Here is a 19,000-nt window from a genome sequence, read left to right on the forward strand (position 1 = left end):
GATTCTCATTTTCCATGCTGGCTCACCCCGGATGTGGGTACACAGAACAGACCCTAGGGGCGGAGAGCAAAGGCTCTTCAAACAGAACTGCACTGTAATCTGCCCTCTCAGGCCCCATACCTGCTGCAAACCCTGGCAGCAGGGCTCTTACACAACACGGAGCCCAGCCAGGCCTCACCTCCACACATGGGACACTCCAGGGGTCTGGCCCAGCCTGCTACAACAAACTGACAGAGCCCTGAGCTACATAATATTCAAAATGTCCACTGGGGGTTTTGTTTGAAATCATCAGTACAGGGAACCAGGAAAGGGCTGGGGAACAGTTGACAATTGAGCTCCAGGGAGGACCTGGCCATTCTAATTACCAGACTTGACAGCAGCTGTTAACACGGGGGACAGAGCAGCCCTCAGCACACACAGAGCCGTGGGCAGGAACCAGGTGGGGGAGTTTCGAGCCTCATGTTGAAGACTCCCTGGATAAAGCCCCAGAGTGCAGACAGCAGAGGCATGGCTTGATTAACCTAAAAATCTGCCGCTAGACATGATCAGAGCGAAAGAACAGAGAGAAAAAGAATAAAGACGGATAGATATGAAATGAAGGGCACCAAATGGAAAGTTAAGAGCTTTCAGTACCTAAGATCCACTGTATAGACAACAGCAGACTGACGGTGACAGAGGACTTAGCTAACTTGCAAATCTGCCGCTAGAAATGATCAAATCTGAAGAACAGAAAAACATGGAAAGAAATAGGGAGGAAAAAACCAGTGGCTTCAGGAACGCATGGGCAGTACTGAAGTGTGGTGCTTGTGTCACTGGAGCTCCAGAAGAAAAGACGTGTGGGGAGAAACAGGAAAACAGGCATCGATTTTCCCAGGTTTGATGGCAGCAGAAATTGAAAGATCTCAGAAAACCGCAAGTAGGATAAGCCTGGAGGAGAATGGGTGGAAACTCCCGCAGTTCCTGGCCCGAGTCCTCCAGGGCTGCTTAGGAAAGGAGGAGCTGAAACCACTACAGCAGAAGTACAAATTCAGAAACCTTAATTTATTGTAGACTCTGATCTGAGTTGTCATCCAGTGTTCTGAACATTAATAAATATACATTTGTTTAAAAAAAAAAATTCCTCCAGTGTCACATCTCATCCATAGTTTTGAAGTCATAAAAAATAGGTTTACATCTTTTCTTGTCTTAATAAAAACCGAGGAATTAATTTCTTTTGTTTACAGTTCTAACCAGATTTTTAAAAATACTACACCTCAAGGGGCAAAATCCAGTTGCAAAATAGCAAGTGGTAATAGGAAAGGGGATGCTTTCAGATACCAAAGATTCAAATGTCTTCTTATTGGAAAATGGCTCGCCGGGGGGGAGCACCTGAAGAGACCATTGTTTGTCTTTTCAAAAAGCCACTTGACTGTTAAGGCACATTTATAATTCATTCAGGATCCAGAACTCTGGGATCTCATTTCATTTCTGTAGTGAAGCCTCAGCAGCTGCCCTGTTTCAGGTGCACTTTGAGTTGTCCATAAAGGCTGGTGCCAGCGTCTTCATCAGAGCAAATCTTTGCGTTCAGCTAAACTCTCACCCTATGTTATGGTTTCCCTTATTTGGAAGCAGCTTTGCTGATAGTTTAGTTGGGCACCTGATTTGAAGAACAAAGGAAACACTGAAATAGCGTCTGAGTCATTCTGGGCTCCTGTCCACAGCCCCTCAGGCCACACCACCAACTGCCCGTGGCGGGACAGTTAAAGCCAGTCCTTGGTGGGAATTTCCCAAAAAGCAGCCTGGTAACCACTGAAAAGTGTGGCTGTGGCTTTGTCCCTGTGCACAATTGGCGATTTGAAGCAAAATGAAGTAATTGGTCAGACTTGGGGGTGGGACCCCAATCTGCCTGGGGATCCTGGTCCTGGGTATCTATAAGAGAGCCAGAAAATTGGCAGGAAGGACTACGACACCCTGGAAGCCCTCGTTCCTCCACTGAATCACAGTGTGTGAACGCTCTTGAGTCCTACCAGGAACAGGAGCCGCTGAGGGACAAAGGAAAGCCCCCACCTGCCAACTGGGAAGGGAGCCAGGGAGGCCTTATAGGGCTGGAGGGGATCCAGTGAAGGGGGTGGCCAAGGAGTGACCAGTGTGTCAAGCACAGCCAGACAACACATGCCACACAGGTCACAATCCCAAATGGCCCTGACTCTTGTCAAAATCATCAAGGCAGGCGATGTGTGATACCCAAAGGCTCTGGGCACTGGCTGAAAGCAGCCTCACGGGGACCTTTGTCTACACGCTGTTCCTTCAGTGAACTGGGAGGCTGGCAGCATCCATGCTCACCAGGTTCAAGTCCAACTACAGTCTTCCTAGTGAGAGGTTGTTCCATATATGCCCCAGTACAAATGCAAAATGGACTCGGGTTTTTGTCTCCTGAGTGTCACACACAAACACATACACCTCTTCGAACATGGGGAAATAGTTGGCTTTATAAAGCACTGCTGAGCTACTTGCCAGGGGTCTGGACTACAGGGAGATGTCAACACAGGCAGATGGACCTTTAGTCCTCTGTGTCCAGTGCCCCCAAACTGGCACATTCAGCCTGGCAGTTCCCCCTCAACCTTGAGGAATCTGTATTAGGTCTCTTGTCCAGGCCAGCATGCTCTGTAGTCTTGAGATGGAGCATTGCTGGCCCAGGAGTCCTCACCGACTCCTGCCTGTGGCCTTTGGCATTTGTCCCAGAGTCACGTGGGCCCTGAGACCCTAGAGCTAGCCAAGGACTCCATGTCTGGACTGCCAGTCAGGGAACTGCTCCTACAGTGACCTCCACAACCAGGACTTGCTTCACCGGAAGGGCAGTGGCCCCTTGGGCTCCAGGGTCCAAAGGCAGGATGAAGACACAGCACAGAGTGCTGGGTGGAGGTGGCAGGCATGGCTCACAGTTTCCTGATGGTTCAAATTGAAGTTTCGTTACTGCCTCTGCACGTGGGAAGAAGCCATCAGGCGGGCAGAGGGTCAGCAAGGCTTACCCCCTGCCAGAAATGGCCCAGGGCTGCTCAGCTGGTTATGCAGGGGCAGAACCACCCCCCAGTGGGGACAGGTGATGCCCAGGGGTGCCAAGGAAGAAAGCGTGTGTGGACACAGATGGAAGGCAGGAGAGAGGCGAGTCCAGGCACCTAAGGGGGGGGGGGAGTGTAGCAGGCAAACCCTTTTAGTTTGGGGATGGCTTTTCTGGAAGAACAGGCCATTCTCCATAGGAGGGAGGATGCAGGGGAGGACGTAGGAGGGCGAGAGGTCAATAATGCCTTGGGGGTCCCAGCCAAGTTTCCCATGCCTGTTCGGTCTGTCAAGTGCAGAGCAGTGCTCCTGGACCCAGGAGATGGTGTTTACAGAACGGTTAGTCCAGCAGGGCCTTGCATCCTAGAATTTCCGAGCTAGGCAGGACGATGAGGTTTGGCTAATTTAGCCCTCAGTGGGCCCCCAAAGAAAGGAAGTTGCCCCATTTCTACAAGATTCCCAGCGGAAGCTTTTTGTGTGGTCGGCTGCAGCCGAGGCCCAACCTCTGCCCACTCTGGAATTTGTGAACACAGGGTCACAGGGCAAGCTGGCAGGGGGCACCGCCTTACTTCCTTCCACCCGCCAAGGTCAAGGCTACTCACTCAGAGTCAGAGCCGTTGGCCTGAGCACTCCCGGTCCGCACATTCATGGCCATGCCGTTATGGTACTCACACCCCGGCTCCCTGCGTGGGGTCTTGACGGTGATGGCACCGTCAGGGGCTCGGACCCCATCACCAGAGCCCAGGGAGGACGACCGGGAGGACGCGGGGCTGTGCTCACACTCAGCCAGCTTCTCCCGGAGCCGGGATTTCAGTGTCTTGTCTACTAGTGGTGGTGGGTAGGTGACTTTGTTTTTCAAGATGCCTGGGCAGTGAGAGACAGGGCCAGGTCAGGCCGGTGCAGCCACTTGGGAGAAAGTCCCCACAGATCTGAGCGCAAACCCCCTAAGACCTCTAGGTAGTCAACCCAGCCTCCCCAGGCTTCCACACACCCTGTACCCCCAAATGCCTCCTCCCTCAGGACCAGGGATTTCTGGGGGTGTTGGGGCACCTTTTCTCTGCTCCGGGAGCTTGGTGGGGGCCCCGCCACCGCCGCTGCCGCCGGGCTCTGGGGGGTGCTCTCTGCAGTGGTTGCCCTGGCCATCCTGGTGCAGCTCAACGCTGACCTTGGTCTCCACCTTGAGACGGGGCTTCTCGCCAGGCTCCTCGCTGTCACTCCCCGCCAGGCTCTCATCGGGCCAGCCAGCAGAGATGTGGTTGAGCACGGTGTCCACTGAGGCACAGCAGGGACCCTCATTAGCCCCACCCCCACCCCCCACACCTGGACCTTCTCTCTAGAGGCTCCAGGACTCTTCCTCCCTTCATGGGGAAGCTGGGCCCTGACAGTCCAGGTCCACCCCTCCCAGGCCTCCAGGTAGGGAAACTGGGGCCCACAGAGGGAAGGGCCTGTCAGGGACCCCAGGATCTTCTGCTTCAGTGCGTCCCAACACTCAGCCAACAGTAGGGTTTTTGTTTCTTTGTTTTATTACTACCAGGGTTATCCTGGGGTTCACTGCCAACACCAGGCTACTGCTCCCGGTGGCCACTTTTTTCTTTCTACTTTATTAGGAGGGTCAGAGAGAAATTGAGAGGTGGGGGAGATAGGGCAAGAGACACCTGAAGCCCTGCTTTACCACTCATAAAGTGTCCCCCTATAGCTGGAGACGAGGGGCTTGAACCCGGGTCCCTGTGTATGGTAACGTGTGCCAACGCCAGGCCCCCTGTGGCTCAGTTTCATAGGGTCCCTCCTCTAGCAAGGGTCCCCAGAGAGGTCCTTCACCCTGCCTCCCCTGGATGGGGAGAGGGCTCCCCAGCCACCACCTCCCACGCGTGTCCTGTCACAGCCGAGGGCCCACTGCGGCCTACTAGCCAGGCCTGCTGTCCCCCTCACTGCTCACCTTTGGGGGTGCTGTGGACGGGGCCCAAGGCCGGGTCCCATTTGTCTTCTGCCTCTACCCCATCCTCCTCACTGTCCGACGAGTGTGAGGACGCGTAAGAACTGCTCTGTTCGTCCAGGGACAGCTCGCTGTCTGAATCTGAGTCATGGTCTGTGGGGGTGGGAGGCGGACAGCAGGGACAGGCTCAGAATCCAGGTGAGGGGCTGCTTCTGGGCACAGGCATCAGGCCAGCCGGGCCCCTGCCGACCTTCCCACAGCGACGAGGCTGCAGACGCCAGCTCCGACCAGACCTTCTCCAAGGACCACAGGACAATGGGAGCCGGCCAAAGGTTCCTGCCCTAGGCACCCATGGAGCCCCCTCAGGGGACACCTACCGTGGGGCTTCTTAGTGCTCCGAGGGATGAAGGAAGCATCTGGCTCTCCATGGCCACCCCGCGCCAGGCCTGAGGCCACGCTAAGCTTCTGGCCTCCTTCGTTCCTAGAGAGGGTAGTGGGGGTGGGTTCAGCATGTGGCCCAGGGACGTGTGCACAGCCACCCAAAGTTATCAAGTGCCTTCTGCACATGCCAGGGGGGCCAAGCAGGGCTCTGGAAGGTTCTCTTTCACAAGAGGCAGCTGTGTGAGTGGGGAAACAGATCCCTCTACAGTGGGACACCCAGCTTGGGAGCCTTCCCGCTGGGGTAGGGGCAGAAGCCACAGAGTACATGTTTGCTCTAAGCACTGGCTCACCCGCAAAGGATACCAAGGACGGACACGGGACAAGGCCTGCCTGACCTGACGGTGCTGTCCAGCGAGGCGGTGGACTCTCCAAGGGCCGTGCGGAACATATTGGGCTCCTCAATGTACGTGTTGTTACAGTTGAGGGAACGCTGGGGGAAGAGGTACTTGTTACTGCCCTGCCGGGGCTGGGAGCTGGGAGGCGGGGGGAGCCTCACTACTGCCTGGGGTCCCTCCCTGCAAAGTGGGGCTCGATAGGCCCCATCTAGCAGACTCAGCTAGATTCTAGCACCCGGCAGAATGCCAGCCCTACCCCTTCCCAGCACCCCCCAACCCCGGAACACACAGCCCAGAGTCCACGAGATCCAGGCCCCTCCTACCGTCAGCAGGGTAGCCCTGGTGGTGGCCGAGTCGTCTGGGTACGGCTTCTTCCCAGCCAGCACCCCCTTCAGGTGCTTCCGGACCTCCCTGTTGAGCACGCAGTGGAACAGGAGGACAAATAGGCCCTGCAGGGCGGTCGTGGGTCAGCCAGAGGCCAGGACAGGGCACCCCAGATGCCAGCGCACAGGGCTGAGGGGAGCTGGGAGCCAGTCTGGCTCCCTGGCTGCAGAGATCCAGGGCGGGGTGGGGAGGTGCTGCAAGCTGCAGAGGGGGCCTGGGTGTGCCTACGTGTGCTGGGAGCTGGCAGGAACTCATCCCAGGACAAGCCCCAGGGCCACCTACATCACTAATCAATCGCCTTCCTGGGCAGTCCTTTCCTTTATGTGACCTGTGTGTGGCTGACACCCTCTGGGAACACCAGTGGGCTTGGCCCCTCTCTGGCTCGGCCGAAGACTATCCTGATAGGTGCAAGAAACCAAGGAGTGGGGTCACCATGGGGCTCTGCACTGGGGACAGCAACCTTTGCTGGTGCACAGCGAGGCCACACCCGATGCCCGGCAAGGACACGGCCTGGAGGCTGGGTCATGGTCTCTGGGGCCCTTCCCAGCCACTCGGAGCTTCTTCACAGCTGACTACAGCCTCCTAGGAACCGGCCCAGGCAACAGGGGGCCTGTCACCCCACCGCCTACCTGTAAACAGGTGAAGATGGCGAAGAGGTAGTGGAAGGCCAGCGCGTCACTGTTGACGGCCAGCAGCCCCAGCAGCCAGGTGGCGCTGCTGAGCAGCAGCAGGAGGAAGGCGGTCCTCAGCAGGGTGCTGCAGCAGGGGACAGACAGTCTCTGTGGCTATGCGTCCAGCTCCCTCCCAGCCTGTTGCCCACCCACCTGCCCATCCATCCATCAGCTAGTACTTCCCCTTCCCCTTCCCCTGATGCTTTTTTTTTTTTCCTTTTCTTTTCTTCTCTTTTCTTTGCCTCCAGGGTTATTCATGGGGCTCGGTGCCTGCACTACGAATCCACTGCTCCTAGAGGCCATTTTTTCCCCATTTTGTTGCCCTTGTTTATCATCATTCTTGTTATTATTGTTGTTGTTATTGATGTCATTGTTGTTGGACAGGACAGAGAAAAATGGAGAGAGGAAGGGAAGACAAAGGGGGAGAGAAAGACCAACACCTGCAGACCTGCTTCACCACCTGTGAAGTGACTCCCTGCAGGTGGGGAGCCGGGGGCTCGAACCAGGATCCTCCCACCGGTCCTTGTGCTTTGCGCCACCTGCGCTTAACCCTCTGCACTACCACCTTGCCCCTACGCTTTTTTCCTTATCTCCACCAGGGTTATCTCCGGGGGTCGGTGCCTGCATGGCAAATCCACTGCTCCCGGCAACCTTTTACCTTTTTTTTTTTCTTTATTTGCTAGGACAGAGAGAAATTGAGAGGAGATGGGGAGATAGAGAGGGAAAGAGACAGAAAAGAGATACCTGCAGTACCTGCTTCACCGTTTGTGAAGCCTCCCCACTGCATGCAGGCTCGAACCCAGGTCCTTGTACTTGGTCACGTGTGCACTTAACCAGGTGTGCCATCTCTCAGCACCACCCCCCACCACCAAACTCTTTCTAAGCACCACAATACAGCCCCCCCAGCTCACGCAATGGGTGGAGGGGCGAGGCAGCAGGCGTACATTGAACAGCTAGTTAGTACACGAAGAGGCACCGAGCGTGATTAAGTCAGAGCCAGATTCTGAGCCGCGAGGGGTCAGAGGGCACGGAGGCGGGGAGTGCAGTCCTCAACACTGACCTCACCCAGCAGTTAGGGTTTGTGTTGACTTACACAATCCCTTTCCTTTCATAATAATGATGCTTTCTTTGGCAGGAAACCTTTGCAGATAGGACAAAAATGACTGTGTTAACCTGAAAAAAGAAGAAAAAAAGTCAAGTGGGCTGCCTGACTGCACGGTCACAGCAGACCTTCAAAAGCCAAACGCTCTTAGGAATCTTCAGATTTCTTAGGGCCAGATCCAGATCTGGACCCAGGTCCTCAAACCTGGGGACCTCATCACTCAGCTCTTCAGAGGAGCCAGTGACTTGACCAGAAGAGGCTCTGAGGGGCCCTACTTCCGTCTCCGAGAATCAACGGAACCTGATACTCACGACTATAACTGTGCCGACGGGCCCAGCAAAGCTCCAGATCAGGGTGTCTTGAAGGGAGAGCCAGCAGAAGTCGGGGTTTCCATAGCCTTGGGGGTCCAGGCCCACTGCGAGCCCTGCACAGGGAGAGGAGAGTGAGGCCAGCTCCTGGGAGGAGCAGTCCCAGTGGGCTCAGCCCCACCCAGGGTAAGGTCCCCAGGTAGAGGTCCTTGTCACATCATGCTCTACTTCAGAATGGGCCAGCATCGTGCCTCCTCCCCAACTCTGGCCCTGTTCTCCTGGAGGTGGGGGCTTACCTGTGGCCAAGAGCAGTGCCCCCTTTTAAGTTATTTATTTACCATTGAATATAGACCGAGAGAAATTGACAGGGAGATAGAGAGGGAAATAAGCACCTGTAGCACTGCTTCACCACTCACGAAGCTTTCCCCCCCTACAGGTGGGGACAGAGGCTTGAGCCTGGGTCCTTGCACATGGTAATGTGTGCATTTCACCAGGTGTGCCACCACCTGGCCCTGAACTACCTGAGACTCTGGAGCTGCAGGCAGCTGGTCCACAGAGGCACAGAGAACAAACCTGGATTTTGTGACACAGTGAAACGTGCTGCTGTCATGCTCATTCATTCACTCCCTCAGCTGTGCACCCAGTAGGTGCCGCAGACAAAGCCCTGTGTGGTTTGGCCCGTGAGGAGCTCACACCTGGGCAGGAACACCTGCCCCTCACCCCCATCCCAGGTGGGTCGGGCAGTAACACGTGTGCAGACAAGTGTTTGGAGCAGGAGTGGGGACAGGGGACTCTTCCTGGGTGGTGGCTAATCTGACATGGGCCCCTGGGCCAGCAGGGGCAACTGGGTACCCAAGTGGGGTGGCTTCACGCTGTCCTCACCTGTGATGACGGCCGGGATGCCCCAGCCCACGACGTAGTAGAACCTCATGGGCCCCACGTCAATGTTTCGCACCTCTGTCAGCATGCGGTACACGTGCAGGCTCTCCACAAAGGTCCAGGCGAAGGTGCTCATGTAGACGTAGTGCAGGAGGATGGCGATCACTGTGCACAAGAACTGCGGAGACAGGAACCCTGCTCAGCGCCAGCCCCTGCGGGCTGAAGTTGGGCAGCCGGGGCCAGGGGCGGAGGCAGAGGAAAAGCCTCTTGCGAACGTGAGGGGCTGGAGGTCTGACAAGGGAAAGAGTTCATCGTTTCTGCCATGCGGGCCACCTGTCTGTGGCTGAGTGCCAGGCGCCCCACATGGAATGGAGCCCAGGCGGGGGTTGCACAGAGGCCCCTGGGACCTTCCTCAACTGGGATCGGCATCACCAGCAAGAGCCAGAAGGACCAGAGGCAAGCAGAAACTCAAGACCTTTTTATGGTTGGGCATTGCTGCTCTAGGCTTTTTCCTTTTTTAGGCTGAAAGAGGGGAAGGAGGGAGAGAAGGAGAGAGAAATGGAGAGAGAACAGGACCAGAGCTTCCTCCAGTGCAGTGGGGCCAGTCTCAAACCTGAGTTCTGTCCATGGAAAACGGGTATATTATCTAGAGCTACCTCACCTCACAGGTCTAAGACCTTGCTTTTCTTTGCTTTTTTTTTTTTTTTTTTTCTTTTTTCTGCGCCTACAGGGTTATCTCTGGGGCTCGGTGCCTGTACTACAAATCCACTGCTCCTGGAGGCCATTTCTCCCATTTTGTTGCCCTTGTCGTTGATGTTATTGTTGCCATTGCTGCTGCTGTTGTTGGATAGGACAGAGAGAAATGGAGAAAGGAGGGGAAGACAGAGAGGAGGAGAGAAAGGCCTGCAGACCTGCTTCACCGCCCGTGAACTGACTCCCCTGCAGGTGGGGAGCCGGGGACTTGAACAGGGATCCTTGCGCTTCACACTATGTGCATTTAAGCGTCCAGACCCCAGTCGAAGACCTTCCTAAGATAAAAAGGAAGTTTTTTTTTTTTAGAATTTATTTATTTATTCATGAGAAAGATAGTAGAGATAGTAAGAATCAGACATCACTCTGGTACATGTGCTGCCAGGGATTGAACTTGGGACCTCATGGTTGAGAATCCAATGCTTTAACCACTGTGCCATCTCCTGGATCACAAACAGGAAGTCTTTTTATGTGATGTGTTCAGACTCAGAAATGGTGTTCAGTTTTTTTTTCTTTTAAATATTTATTTATTTATTCCCTTTTGTTGCCCTTGTTGTTTTATTATTGTTGTTCTTATTGTTGTCATCTTTGTTGGATAGGACAGAGAGAAATGGAGAGAGGAGGGGAAGACAGAGAGGGGGAGAGAAAGACAGACACCTGCAGACCTGCTTCACCGCTTGTGAAGCGACTCCCCTGCAGGTGGGGAGCTGGGGGCTTGAACCAGGATCCTTATGCTGGTCTCTGCGCTTTGCGAAACCTGCGCTTAACTCGCTGCGCTACCGCCCGACTTCCTGATGTTCGGTTTTAAAGAGTGTCACTGAGATGGAGAAGCAGTTGTGCACCAGACTCTCATGCCTGAGGCTTGGACACCCCAGGTTGAAGCCCCCCCCCCCCGTGCACATAAAACCATGGGCCAGAGTCCGTCAGTGCTCTAATCTCTGTTGTTAAAAGTAATTGCCACTGGGGCCATGTGGTGGCGCACCTGGTTAAGCACACATGTTACAATGCAATCTAACTTTTTCCTTATTCCTACTCTGATTTTGTAATTTGTAAGAAATGATGTCTAAATTAAATTCCTTTTTTTTTTTTTTTCCTTTTAACCAGAGTACTGTTCAGCTCTGGCTTATGGTAGTGCAGGGATTGAACCTGGGACTTTGGGGCCTCAGGCATGAGAGTCTGTTTGCATAACCATTATGCTACCTACCCTCCACCCACATGTTACAATGGACAAGGACCTGAGTTCAAGTCCCTGATCACCACCTGCAGGAGGAAAAGCTTCATGCATGGTGAAGCAGGTCTGCGGGCGTCTATCTCTCTCCCTATCTACCCCTTCCTCCTTGGTTTCTCTCTGTCTCTAGCTAATAAATAGTAAACTAAAAAAAAAAAAAAAAAAAAACGTAATTGCTGAGACTCTGTCTCCACAAGAAATCCACTGCTCCCATTGCTGGCTCTCTCTCTTTCTCTTAAATAAAGACAGAGAGAAATTGAGAGGAAAGAAGAGACAGGGAGAGAAAAAAGAGAGACCTCTGTAGCCCTGTTTCACTGCTCATGAAGCTTTCCCCCACACACTCGCAGGTGGGGGCCAGGAGCTTGAACCTGGGTCCCTGTGCGTGAAGATGTGTGCTTTCTGCCAGGTGCGCCATTAGCTGACTCCTGCAACTTTTCTTTCTCTTAAGACTTATTACTTTAGGCAGAGGAGGACTTAGTGAGGGTTGAATTGTTATGTGGAAAACTGGGAAATGTTACACATGTATAAACTATTGTATTTTACTGTCGACTGTAAACCATTAACTCCCAGTAAAGAAATTTACAAAAAAAAAAAAAAAAAGGATCTTATAGAGACTCAATGCTCCATAACACACGGCTAGCCAGTCTTGCCTGCTTTACTTATTTTACTGCCAAGGATTTACGTATCCAAATAAACCCACGTGGTAATAAACCTGCCATCTGTTAACTACCCCCCCCGCCAATAAAAAGGTCTTATAGAACTCAAAAAATATATTTATCACTTTGACCGACAGAGCTCAGAGTACTGCTCTGCTCTAGGCTTCGGCATTGCTGTGGACTCCAGAACTGTGATCTCGGCCTTGGTGGGCTGGCCCTGTGACTTATAGGGTGCCGGGGTGCAGGGAAGAGGGATGGTTTTATTATTGTTTTACTATTTTATTTGAGAGAGAGAGAGAGAAGGAGAGCTGTGTATTGCTCAGCTCTGGCTTCTGGTGGTGCTGGGGACTAAACTTGTGAACTCAGAGCCTCAGACATGAGAGCATCACAATCATGCTGTCTCCCCAGCCTGAACGGCATCTTTCATGACCTCTCCACAAAACAGGAACTGGCTCACTGAGCCTGCCTTACCAGAGCCTGACATCTTCCACAGAAAATACAGGGGTTGGAGAGGTGGGGCTGTCTGGTCGGTGGCCCAGCAGCAGGAAGCAGACCATTGCTCCGCAGGGCTGCTGTGGCCGGCATCCGGCCTGTGTCCCTGGACACAGATGTTGGGGCGAGGACAGGAAGAGGCATGGCAGATAGGGCCAGGGACACCGTCTGTACAGCCCACTGTCCAGAGCTCCAGGTCTGAAGAGCTCTGTGCTCAGGTTCAGAGCAGGCTTGCACGGATCCTTCTGGAAGGGGGCCCAGGGCCAGTCGGCAGGACGATGAGGGATAGTCCCCTTTGGCTGCTAGGAGGCTGGCCTGGTGGGGTGGGAGAGGAGACAAAAATCCCTGAACGCGCCCCCAGCTGGAACTCAACTCTGACAAGTCTGTCCACTCCTCATTGCCATACCATCCACTAAGCCTCAAGTCTGTGCCAGAAAACTCCCCACAAAGACTCAAAAACAAGAGGTGTGCAGGAGAGGTATCTCACTGGGCAGGATGCATGCCTTGCTGCACACAGGACTTAGGTGCCCAAGGAGGCTCTGGTGATGTGTCTCTCCCTCCCTCTCTCTGTATCTGAATGTAAAAGTAACCACCCCCCCCTCCCCACTCTCTGGAAACAATAGCAGGAGTGGGGCCTCCGTGTCGGTCTACCCTGAGCGCGGTTCTGTCCAGACACCAGGCCAGTGTGGGGGCGCTCAGCAAAGCGCAGGCTCCCTGGGAATCCCAGGACCACCTGCTCCCAAGTTAATCTTCCTGCTCTTTCCAGAAAGAGCCCCCAGGACACTGGGCAAGGTCAGGAGGCAAAGTCTGTGCTTTGAGGGGCCAGGCCAGGTGAACCCCAGCTCAGACACTCCCAGCTCCCCCCTGTGCATCTCCCAAGATGGGCTTCGGAGAAGGGAGAAGGGGCGTCTGGCTGGCTTATTGCCTTAAAGGCCATGAAAAAGTAATCCCACAAAACCACCTCTTAAAAAAAAAAAATCAGAGATGTGTTAGGAATACGCTTAAAAGACGTAACGGGGCCATGCAGGCTCAGGCTGAAGTACTGAATGTGCTACCCTTTTCCAGAAACTGAACAAAGACAAAGCACTAACGCATAATAAATCAGCCTGGCCTGCCAGTGATCTGGGAGATGAGCACCGCACCCAGAGATGGGACCAGGAGTTTACAGAGCGCCCAGGCACGGAGCCGAGCCCCTCGAATTCTGTGCACCCACATTCCTTCCTTTTCCTCTTCAAGCTCACCGGTGCGTGCAGGCCCGGCCACTTGTTACCGGCAGCATGAGTCAGGGCGGGGAAGGTGGAGGGGCCTCTCCCCTCTCACAGGCGGTGTTCAGCTGCAAGGTGTGGCCACTCCGCTCCACCCTCAGGTCCCCTCACTTGATTCACAGAGCACTCACAGGCACACTTGAAGGGTTTTGTGATGAGTCACCCATTGAGAGCTTGAACCTGTCTGATGGGCTCACTGATAAAGAAAGACCTGCTTGAAGTTGGGGGCGTGCTAGGGCCTAGCAGAACGGCAGACAGACTGTGGGAGCTGCAAGGGGATGGGGGTGGGGGTGGCCCCCAGTCTCAGGAGTAACCTGGAGGGTGGGATGTTTTTCCCAGGCTGGTCTGCCGAGTGAGAAGGGGCTGCCTCTGTATGCCAGGCCCAGACTCCATCTGCCTGCCTGCCCACCTCCCTCCTGAGGGTGTAGGGGTCCCCGCCCCCCACTGCCTGCAGTCAAGGAGATGCAGACCTTAAGTGTATGCCCTTTGTAAAATCTGGAGTATCACCTGTAGCCAGAGCCACCAGCTTGCCTCCCTCCCCTACTTGACTCTCCTTTCTCTCAGCACCACTGCCCCCCCCCCCCCCACCGCAGGTCTGTCTCACACACTGGGCTCTAGCTGACCAGTCCACCTCCTTCGGCTCAACATTACCCAGCTCAGCTGGATGGAATCTGCTGGATTCTGCCAGACCTGCTCCCCCTCAGGCTACAGCCCTATTCATACCCACCCACAGGCAGTCTCTCCCTTCTCTGGAGCGGCCACCTACACACCCCTCTCCTCCGTGAATTACATGTGAAATACACACACACGTAAATTGTGTATACTCGGTCTACCTCCAGTAAAGTCACTGCCTGTTACAGGTGCTAAACTCTCCGACTACTTCCTCATGGCGTGTCTGTCAATCATGTTGGATTCTTCTGTCGGGCCCAAATATTACTTATAGAGTCGAAACATCTCGTGACAGCTTTGGTTTCTCCTGTTCCTACTCAGAGGCTTCTGAGCTCCGTGCTCAGGCTCAGAGCAGCCTCGCATGGATCCTTCTGGAAGGTTCCTGACCTAGCCAGGGGGCCCAGGGCCAGTCGGCAGGATGATGAGGGCCTAGCAGAACGGCTGCTCCCCTTTGGCTGCTAGGAGGCTGGCCTTCATTGGGTTAAGACATTCACTCCTACTCCTAATTTTGTTTAAATATATATGTGTGTATGTATTATTAGAGACAGAGAAATTGAGAGGGGAGGAGGAGATACAGAAACAGAGAGACAGCTACAGCACTGTTTCACCACTCATGAAGATTTTCCCCCCTGCAGGTGGGGACCAGAGGCTTACCTGGGTCCTTGCAGCCTGTAGCATGTGCGCTTAACCAGGTACACCACTGTCTGGCCCTATTTTTGTTTTCCAGAGCACTGCTCAATTCTGGTTTATGGTGGTATGGAGGATTGAACCTGGGACCTCAGAGCCTCAGGCTTGGAAGTCTTTTGCAGACCCATCATGCTGTTTCCTCCTCCACCCCTTCTGGTTCTTTAACTGGTTTTCTCCCTTTCTTCTTTTTCCTTCCTTCCTTGATCATGAATGGGTATGAAATATACCAACAACTTTTTCTGCATTCATATTTTCCCCTTAAAAGCACTAATGAGACATGAATGACATTTATCTTTATTTTTTTAATTTAAAAAATTTGTTTCCCCTTTTGTTGCCCTTGTTGTTTTTTATTGTTGTTGTAGTTATTACTGTTGTTGTTACTGATGTCATCATTGTTAGATAGGACAGAGAGAGATGGGGAAGACAGAGAGGGAGAGAGAGAGACATAGACACCTGCAGACCTGCTTCACCGCCTGCAAAGCGAACCCCCTGCAGGTGGGGAGCCGGGGGCTCGAACCGGGATCCTTATGCCGGTCCTTGTGCTTTGCGCCATGTGTGCTTAACCCGCGGCGCTACCGTCCAACTCCCTATCTTTTTTTTTTTTTTTTAAGATTTTTAATTGGGGGTTGGACGGTAGCACCACGGGTTAAGCGCACAAGGCACAAAGCTCAAGGACTAGCATAAGGATCCCGGTTCGAGCCCCCAGATCCCCACTTGCCTCAGGAGTCACTTCACAGGCGGTGAAGCAGGTCTGCAGGTGTCTATCTTTCTCTCCCCCTCTGTCTTCCCCTCCTCTCTCCATTTCTGTGTCCTATCCCACAACGACGACATCAACAATAATAACCACAACAACAAAACAACAAGGGCAACAAAAGGGAAAATAAGTAATTTAAAAAAATTTTAAAAGATTTTAAATTTACTTATGAGAAATACAGGAGGAGAGAGAAAGAACCAGACATCACTTTGGCACATGTGCTGCCTGGGGTCGAACTTGGGACCTCATGCTCAAGAATTCAAAGCTGTATCACTGCGCCACCTCCCGAGCCATGACGTTTACTTTTATAATGTGAAATCACTCTGGTGTTCCTAAGATAACTGACCTATCCCCACCCTCAGCAGCATGTGTCCTTTTAATGCACAAAAGCAAATTCTTTAATGGTTTAATGACTATTTAGAATTTCTATTTTAATTTGGCTTTGAAAAAAAGAGTTGTATTTTTTTGAGGAACTTATTCGCTTCATACTTCCTATGTGTTAACATGAACTTGCTCAAAATTTGAAAACATCCAATGCTGTTTATGCTTTTATTCTTTTTTCTTTTTTATTGTCTTTATTTATTGGATAGAGACAGCCAGAAATCGAGAGGGGAGGAGGAGATAGGAAGAGACAGAGAGACACCTTCACTCTGCTTCACCACTCATGAAGACCCCTGCAGATGGGGTCTCGGGGCTCAAACCCGGGTCCTTGCACAACCCGGCCCTGTTTTTAATTCTTTTTCTTATCAACTAATTTACTTATTTTGTTTTGTCTTTTTCCTACTGCCTTGATCTCAGCTTTTATTGTGATCTTTTGACTTTCTCTAGGATTAAGTGCATTGCTCTTTTTTCTTTAACGTGTGTGTGTATATTTTTTTTTAAGTTTTTTTTCCCCTTTTTTGTCACCCTTGTTGTTTTTCATTGTTGTTGATGTCATCGTTGTTAGGACAGAGAGAAATGGAGAGAGGAGGGGAAGACAGAGAGGGGGAGAGAAAGACAGACACCTGTAGACCTGCTTCACCGCCTGTGAAGCGACTCCGCTGCAGGTGGGGAGCTGGGGGCTCGAACTGGGATCCTCACGCCGGTCCTTGTGCTTTGCGCCACATGTGCTTAACCTGCTGCGTTACCGCCCGACTCCCTATTTTTTATTTTATTTTTTTAACAGAGCACTGGTCATCTCTGGCTTTTGATAGCTCAGGGATTGAATTTGGGACTTTGGAGCCTTACACATGACAGTCTCTTTGCATAACCACGATGCTACCTACCCCATCCTGCATTGTTCTTTTTCTAAAACTCAAGTTGAACCACTTAATTTTTTTTCTTTGTTCTATTTTCAAACGCTGTATATTAATCTCTGAGTTCTGCTTTTATTACACCCTAGAGGGTCTGACATGTAATATTTTCGTATGACTTCATATTACCACTGAATTTTTCCCTCTCCCCATCTCTTTCTTTCTCCCCCTCTTTCCCATCAGGGTTATTGCTGGGGGTTGGTGCCTGCACAGGAATCCACTGCTTCCTGCGGCCAATTTTTTCCTTTTTTTAATTACTTATTTGATAGGACAGAAAGAAACTGAGGGGGGTGGTCAGGTGGTAGTGCAGTGGGTCGCAAAGAGCAAGGACCGGCATAAGGATCCTGGTTCAAGCCCCCGGCTCCCCACCTGCAGGGGAGTCGCTTCACAGGCGGTGAAGCAGGTCTGCAGCTGTCTGTCTTTCTCTCCCTCTCTGTCTTTGCCTTTTCTCTCCATTTCTCTCTGTCCTATCCAACAACAATGAATCAATAACAACAATAACAATAACCACAACAATGATAAAACAACAAGGGCAACAAAGGGGGGAAAATGGCCGCCAGGAGCAGTGGATTCGTGGTGTAGGCACCTAGCCCCAGCAATAACCCTGGAGAAAAAAAAAGAGATTGAGAGGGGAAGGAGACCGACAGACACCTGCAGCACTTAGCTTTAACTGCTTGTGAAGCTTCCCCCTGCAGGTGGGGACAGGGGTCTCGAACCCATACCCTTGAATTTCTAAAATCACTTTGTGTCTTCTAATACATAAATTCTGAGTTCCTACATTCACCCATCTTGCTGGTAAAACAACTGACTGCTTTATTTTTCAGATCAGCAGGTTTCTAAAGTCTACATGTTAATTCACTAGTAAAACACCACATCTGGGTTGGCTATTCCAAACCCGAGTTTGGAAAGAATCCTATCTTCTCTTGTCCAGAGGCCAAGCGGCTTGGCTGAGAACTCCATGCCCCCAACTCCCAGCAAGAACCTGGGAAGCTCAGAGGTGGGCCAGCCTCCTGGGGTGCTATGGTGGGTCTCCCCAGTCAATGTCTTAAGAGTGGCTGGGGGTTGAGTGTGGCCTGGCCAGGAAGCTCCACAGCCCACCCTGGGGACACAGACCACCCTTACCTACCATGGGAAAAAGCCCCAAGGGAGAGAGAGTAATCAGTAGCAGGCCCAAGCCCTCCCCAGTTTTAACCACCACAGCCCTCCACCCCCATCCAAGCTCTCACTGTCCCCAAGCTGGAGGGCTCGATGGCTTTAAAGAGGGGGTTGGAGTTAGGGGGTGGGGGTGTGAGTGACTGCCTCAGTCCATCCAGAAAAGGTTGCTTTAGCTTTACAGCTCTGGCTGGACACCCCACATGACACCCGTGAATCCACATGACACCCTGTGAGCCCTCCACACCTCACATATCCACTGTCTCCAGGATGACTATACAGCATGGGTTTTCTGTTTGTTGTTTTTCTTCCTTTGTAATTTTTTTTTTTAAATCATTGTTGTTATTATTGCTGTTGTTGTCATTGTTGTTGGATAGGACAGAGAGAAATCGGCAAGACAGGAAGGGGGAGAGATAGACACTTGCAGACCTGCTTCACAACCTATGAAGCGACTCCCCTGCAGGTGGAGAGGCGGGGGCTTGAACCGGGGTCCCTTATGCCAGTCCTTGAGCTTCACACCATGTGTGCTTGACCTGCTGCGCTACAGCCCAGCTCCCTTGTTTGTTTTTGTTTTTGCCTCCAGGGTTATTGCTGGAGCTTGGTGCCTGCATTATGAATCCACTGCTCTCGGCAGCCATCTTTTTTCCACTGTTGGTGTTGTTGGATAGGACAGAGAGAAACTGAGAGAGGAAGGGAAGGCAGAAAGGAGAGAGATAGACACCTGAGGACTGGCTTCATCGTTTGTGAAGAGACCTCCCCTCTGCAGGTGGGGAGCCAGGAGCTTGAACCTCCGGGATCCTTTCACTTTGTACTATGTGCCCTTAACCCGGGGGCGCTACTGCCTGGCCTCTGTCTGTTTTTATAAACGCACTGCTCAGTTCTGGCTTATAGTGGTGCAGCTGGAGTGAATCTCAGACATGAGTCTCTTTGCATTACCATTTTTAAAAAAAAAAAAAAGGACTGGGG

At 52.4% G+C, this 19,000-nt stretch overlaps 1 protein-coding gene across 2 annotated transcripts in view; it reads right to left on the reverse strand.

The window, feature by feature from the left end:
* Positions 1 to 1,020: 1,020 nt before the first annotated feature.
* Positions 1,021 to 19,000, reverse strand: part of CELSR1 (cadherin EGF LAG seven-pass G-type receptor 1) — a 174,665-nt gene continuing 156,685 nt past the window's right edge. The window contains exons 25-35 of one of the 2 annotated variants that reach the window (XM_060188786.1): positions 9,093 to 9,267; positions 8,214 to 8,326; positions 7,894 to 7,973; positions 6,759 to 6,885; positions 6,069 to 6,194; positions 5,746 to 5,840; positions 5,347 to 5,450; positions 4,973 to 5,122; positions 4,087 to 4,308; positions 3,639 to 3,900; positions 1,021 to 2,925 (exon numbers count right to left, since the gene is read on the reverse strand). In XM_060188786.1, coding sequence (XP_060044769.1) covers positions 2,916 to 2,925; positions 3,639 to 3,900; positions 4,087 to 4,308; positions 4,973 to 5,122; positions 5,347 to 5,450; positions 5,746 to 5,840; positions 6,069 to 6,194; positions 6,759 to 6,885; positions 7,894 to 7,973; positions 8,214 to 8,326; positions 9,093 to 9,267 — 1,464 coding nt within the window. In that variant the 3' untranslated portion in view covers positions 1,021 to 2,915. Of the gene's footprint in view, positions 2,959 to 3,638; positions 3,901 to 4,086; positions 4,309 to 4,972; positions 5,123 to 5,346; positions 5,451 to 5,745; positions 5,841 to 6,068; positions 6,195 to 6,758; positions 6,886 to 7,893; positions 7,974 to 8,213; positions 8,327 to 9,092; positions 9,268 to 19,000 lie in introns of both variants that reach the window. The other variant, XM_007522468.3, reaches the window with a different exon arrangement.

This window comes from Erinaceus europaeus, chromosome 4 (assembly GCF_950295315.1).
Source record: "Erinaceus europaeus chromosome 4, mEriEur2.1, whole genome shotgun sequence".
NCBI lineage: Eukaryota > Metazoa > Chordata > Mammalia > Eulipotyphla > Erinaceidae > Erinaceus > Erinaceus europaeus.